General features: G+C 44.3%; 1 protein-coding gene across 1 annotated transcript in view; it reads right to left on the bottom strand.

The window, feature by feature from the left end:
• The window catches only part of LOC134017042 (myosin-IIIb-like), a 30,935-nt gene that overhangs the window by 463 nt on the left and 24,472 nt on the right, over window positions 1-6,000 (bottom strand). Inside the window, exons 18-22 of the mRNA XM_062456288.1 lie at window positions 5,909-5,988; window positions 4,417-4,494; window positions 2,976-3,181; window positions 1,071-1,182; window positions 358-520 (exon numbers count right to left, since the gene is read on the bottom strand). Coding sequence (XP_062312272.1) covers window positions 358-520; window positions 1,071-1,182; window positions 2,976-3,181; window positions 4,417-4,494; window positions 5,909-5,988 — 639 coding nt within the window. The remainder of the gene's footprint in view (window positions 1-357; window positions 521-1,070; window positions 1,183-2,975; window positions 3,182-4,416; window positions 4,495-5,908; window positions 5,989-6,000) is intronic.

Below are 6,000 nucleotides of genomic sequence, written 5' to 3'. Positions count from 1 at the left end.
AAGTCACTAAGCATTTGCACCTGTTTCGTCTACAAAACAATAAAAAAAATAAAGCTTAAAAATTAAATGTGTACATTGTGTCATTAGTAACCATTCACTAGGTGTTTGTCTTGGACTTCCTGTTGGTTCATGTAAGCATAAGAAGGAAAACGGGAATGAATGTTGCAGCTGGTCCACATTTCCCCCCAGCGCCTGCCCCAGTGAGAAGGTGCCCCAGTGAGAAGGTGCCCCAGTGAGAAGGTGCCCCAGTGAGAAGGTGCCCCAGTGAGAAGGTGCCCCAGTGAGAAGGTGCCCCAGTGAGAAGGTGCCCCAGTGAGAAGGTGCCCCAGTGAGAAGGTGCCCCAGCACGCCGTCTACCTGACTGGATGACGATGGCCCCGGTGTTCCTCCTCGCCTTCTCCCGGCGGTAGCGTCGAGCGCCCAGCCAGCCCTTGGTGTAGGCCTGCAGCACCACCACGCGTGCTATCACCTCCCGCAGCAGCAGGTTCAGCTGCTCCACGTGGTAGTACTTCAGAAACACCTGACGCACAAGCACACCCACACAGGCCCTGATAACCCTCTCAACACACCTCAGCACACAGGAAGCATTCCCCTGGACTTAGAAGAAGCAAGCTAAATACACAATGAACCTTATGGTGTTAGAATTTTACTGTTGATTGTTTTTTCTACAGGGACACTCTTGCACTCTTGTGGGAGTTTCATGTTGTTTAATTGTAACTTGTTTAACTGCATGCTCTTATGGTTCTTCCCTTTGGCACTTATTTGGTTTTCCACCATGTATGCTTCATGTTTTGGCTGCTCGCAATGTTTGGGGCTATCTCGTTGTTATGATCAGTGACCTATGCTCTTTTGTAAAGCTCTCTCTTGGAAGTCGCTTTGGATAAAAGCGTCTGCTAAATGCATAAATGTAAATGTAGAATGCTCCTCGATTTGGTCAACACCATTTTAGTCAGGCAATCGATCCCTAAATGACTTTAGTATCTCATGTCTGAGACACGGGGAGACACATAAGACGTTTTTGTCCCTCAGTCGGTGAGACATGCTCTCTGAAACTGCTTGAGGGTCACTACCTTGGTCTTGCCCACGACCCAGTTCTCCAGCTTGGCCCGCTCCAGGATGACCACAGCGTTCTCCAGGCTCGTGTCGGGCATCTGGTGGGCGCGGAAGGCCAGGTAGTAATACCTGACACAGAGGAGGAGGAGGAGAACTTGACATCTGTCATTCCATCACAACACCCACTTTTCCCAGTACCAAAACGTAAAAAAAAAAAAAATATAAGTGATTTTTTTCTCTCCAGCGATTGCATTTCCACCGTGATTTCCTTCTCCGTGTAACAGAAAAAAACAACGTTGAAAGCCGAGACCAGAAGCCCAGAGGCTCAGAGAGACATGAGTCCCAGACAGAGGCCTATTGTCTGCAGCTCTTTTCAGTGGCCCCTGCTCTCTTATTTCAATGGCCTCGCTCGGCCCACAAGCCAGGGCCTCTCCGCGGGCATCAGCTCCACGGCGTGTTTACACCCCAGTCTGGACGGCCCTTCAGTTCCCCTCCTGCAGCCGTTTACCAAATACCCGCATAACAGGACAAAGCTGATCTAACTGTTTGTTCAGGGACATCAAGGCACACCAGACTGCTGGCTCATCCCTCATGTTCTGCTGCTGGTCAAAGAGAAGAAGAACAACAAGAAGGAGAGGAGGAGGAGGAGAGGGAGAAAAAAAAGGTTCTTTGAACCTCCATCCACTCCAGTCTACAGTCCTCCATTCTAATTCCTGTTGATACCTGTTATTTCTTTGATGGTAAATACAAAGCTCGCTCCTTGGCAACATCAGACGAGCCTTTGATATGAGAGCACACATTCAAATCAGTTTCCACTAAAGGTGCAGTTTAACCATGGAGTCTGTCTGTATTAGTTCTGCCTGGCTTAGGTGGGATGAGAAGGGGTTCAATGGCAAGGTGCTATCCAGACAGACAGGACCATCGCAGACGTGCATACACTCATGTATGCACAGACTCGAACTATTTGAGGGTTAACGGTGACTTTTTAAGGTGATCAACTATTATATTTAACACCGAACAAAACATTTACACAAATTTGCGTACACTACAAACTGGCCGCAGAAAACTGTCAAGCGGTCCTCCACCTAAATTAAATACACAATCTTTTAAACTCCCCTAGAGCAGAGAAACCAACCAGCTGTCTCACAGGTTTTTACACAGGCCACAAGCCTGAGCTAATTAAATTTTATATCATCTGAAAGCCTCCCCATTGGAGGTGCCCGGAATATTTTTCAAAGGATAATTGATCAAACGTAGGTTTCCTGCGTTTTCCCAAGGATCTTGTCTGAGTGTGTGTGTTGTTCATGACAGCACTAAGGAGGGTTTAAATGCCAGTTTTGAAAATTGCTGGGCTAAAAATATATTTTAAAGTGTTTGAACAGGTGATATTAATTAGACTATTAACACTTTAAAATAGTAACACACAACCGGTAAACATTTAAAAACCCTGTAAGAAAGTCACCTAATTATAGAGTCGCTTCAAATTCTGTCGTACGTAATTATCGCCCGGGGTGAAAGGGGACTGATTTTGTCCAGAACATTGAAAATAAGAACAAACCCTTCATGAATAGTAAAGAAAAGTCATTAAAATGTACACTCTCAACATCCTCTCTTCCTTCCTATTTGAACTTTGTCCTCATGGTTCAGCCGGGCAGAATCCACCCAGTTACAGCGAGTACTGTAGGACGTAGTGTTCTGCCGTCGCTAATGACTACCAATTAGTCAGTCTTCTGCTGTGCTCAAGTTTGACTCCTAACTCATTAAGGAACCCGTGTTTTCCTGTGATGTCGCACGCAGTGTGCTCGTCCTGGTCCATCTCTGGGGTTGTGTCGGCGTACGGCACCAGCGCACTCCGCCAGGTCGCGGCAGCCAATCAGGAGAGGGAGGAGAGGAGGGGGTAGGTCACAGAGCGCCATGGTTACCTGTTAACAAACTCCTGGAACAGGATGCGGTGGGAGTAGCCCTGCCGGCGGATGGCCACGGTCTCCAGGATGCCGGTGTAGCGCAGCTGCAGCAGCACCCTCTCCTTGCAGAAGCGCAGCGCCTGCCTGTCGTCGTTGGGCTTGATGCAGCGCACAAAGTGTGGCTGTCCCACCACCATCTTGGAGAGGAGGTCCATCAGGGAGTACTGGGGGGAGGCGCAGGATGGACACGGGGGGGGGGGGGGGGGGGTAGATATTGTTTGAACATCTATCATTGCTCCTCGTGTCTCCACCTAAACTTCACCTCTGACGTGGTCATCATTGCTGTGGCAGTCCCACTGATGCAGTATGTACAGTTGGGTTTACTGTGGCCACAAAACAAGCTGTTCTCTAGGAATTCAGTCTAACAGGTGAATGATTGGTTCTGGCTTGTCTACAATTACAAGTGATGATAATAATATAATCATAATATCAAGGATACAAAAGGTAGTATTAAGGTAGTAATAGGCATACATAAGGTAGTATTAAGGTGTTAATAAGTATGCATAAGGTAGTATTACAGCAGTAATAAGCGTGCATAAGGTAGTATTACGGCAGTAATAAGCATACATAAGGTAGTATTACGGCGGTAATAAGCATACATAAGGTAGTATTAAGGCGGTAATAAGCATACATAAGGTAGTATTACGGCAGTAATAAGCGTGCATAAGGTAGTATTACGGCAGTAATAAGCATACATAAGGTAGTATTACGGCGGTAATAAGCATACATAAGGTAGTATTACGGCGGTAATAAGCATACATAAGGTAGTATTACGGCGGTAATAAGCATACATAAGGTAGTAAAGGTAGTAATAAGCATACATAAGGTAGTATTACGGCAGTAATAAGCATACATAAGGTAGTATTACGGCGGTAATAAGCATACATAAGGTAGTATTAAGGCGGTAATAAGCATACATAAGGTAGTATTACGGCGGTAATAAGCATACATAAGGTAGTATTAAGGTGGTAATAAGCATACATAAGGTAGTATTAAGGCGGTAATAAGCATACATAAGGTAGTAAAGGTGGTAATAAGCATACATAAGGTAGTATTAAGGTGGTAATAAGCATACATAAGGTAGTATTAAGGCGGTAATAAGCATACATAAGGTAGTATTAAGGTGGTAATAAGCATACATAAGGTAGTATTAAGGTGGTAATAAGCATACATAAGGTAGTATTAAGGTGGTAATAAGCATACATAAGGTAGTATTAAGGTGGTAATAAGCATACATAAGGTAGTATTAAGGCGGTAATAAGCATACATAAGGTAGTATTAAGGCGGTAATAAGCATACATAAGGTAGTATTAAGGTGGTAATAAGCATACATAAGGTAGTATTAAGGTGGTAATAAGCATACATAAGGTAGTATTAAGGTGGTAATAAGCATACATACACGGAAGTAGGAGGCCACGGTCTGCCTCCTCATGTTGGTGGTCTCTTCCGGGTGACGCATCATCTCCATGGTGTCCACCTGGGCAGAGGAAGACACACATCAGCCTCCATCCTTCTGCCCAAGCAACTCAAGTCTCCTAATCAAGTGATTGCAGCTGGTCCAAACCAGACAGCTTCAATGAGAATGAGGGATATTAATGCCGATAGCTTTAAATGGGCTGGGCCAGAATGATTTTCTATAACTGTGTCGTCTTGAGCTGGGATGCCCCATAAACACTTAAAGCCAACTGAGAGGCTCCCCCACTGCTGTGGGGCATGGGAAAACAGCAGAGCATTGGGAATAATGAGACTAGCTATCCTGAAGGAGGTAGTCATTCTGACAAGGTATTAATGAGGACACAATATAAGCATTCTAATGGTGCCTGCACTTCATGGCTTCATCAAAATTAATGAAGCAATACATATTTTATAGTAAGTCTACACAGCAAAGTGCATATCTTAATACTATATTTCATCTTCGGCACAGAAGGAAAGGTATGTCAAACATTTTCTGAATAACTTCAGGGAGTAATTGGACGACTTGACAGTTTACTATGCGGAATGCTGTTCAGTTGGAAGCCCCGTCTGTCATGCAAGGTTCCATTTCTAAGGGCCCACTAGATGTCTGCTTTAATCTGATTGCACTGATGACTTTTGTAAGCTTCTCATCTGCTAACAGTAACAAACTTTCCTCCAACTTAGACTCGAGCAAAAGATGACACACATTTTACATCAATCATGTCTTGAAATGTAAGTCCTCGGAAAGTACAGTAGTGATTTCAACACTTTGGCCTGGATCTTTTGAAAACTACCATAAAGTTGAAAATACTAGTACTCAAATTTTTGTACGGTCTATGACACATGATCATTAGAAATATAAATAAGTAAAATATATATATATTCAAGACTAACTATCACAAGACTGTCTCATTGTAAGTTTTCAAGACTAACTGCTGACTACTGTTAAACACTACTGGTTTCCCTTACCTTCAACAGGTACCTGGGAGACTGACAACAGGACATGCAGGTGAAATGAATAGATATGAGGTGACAGAGAAGCAGTAAAGGATCTGAAATGTTACACACCTCGAATCACAGTGCTGAGCTACCTCAGAACAAACCACATCAACTGTCAAACGGGCCAGGCAAGTCGACACATTCATTCAGCAAATTCAACAAAGACATCCGGCGGCAGTATATGTATTTTCTCAAAACCTTTACATTATGATCTTTGTATAATTATGATTGTAGCGAATGTTGCCCCTTAAATAAGGTTAGTTTCAAAAGGAGAGACTAACAGAAAACAAGGGAAGCACATACTGTACACAAGCTGTCCTACCAATCAGCCAGGTGAGAAGGTGATAACAGCTGAGTGAAAGGTCAAAGGTGAAGGTAGGTTTGATTACTGACAGGCGTTGTTCCTGAACTACAGAGCGGGCTGTTAGATGGAGCACCTTGTTGCGTCCTGAGTTGAGCTGGGGAGGCAGGGATCTGGAGGCAGCCGTGACTCGGGCTCTCGATGTGGCTAGATTACCTGTCGTCATGC

This window comes from Osmerus eperlanus, chromosome 3 (assembly GCF_963692335.1).
Source record: "Osmerus eperlanus chromosome 3, fOsmEpe2.1, whole genome shotgun sequence".
NCBI classification, from domain to species: domain Eukaryota; kingdom Metazoa; phylum Chordata; class Actinopteri; order Osmeriformes; family Osmeridae; genus Osmerus; species Osmerus eperlanus.
This window is presented reverse-complemented; position numbering and strand designations above follow the sequence as displayed.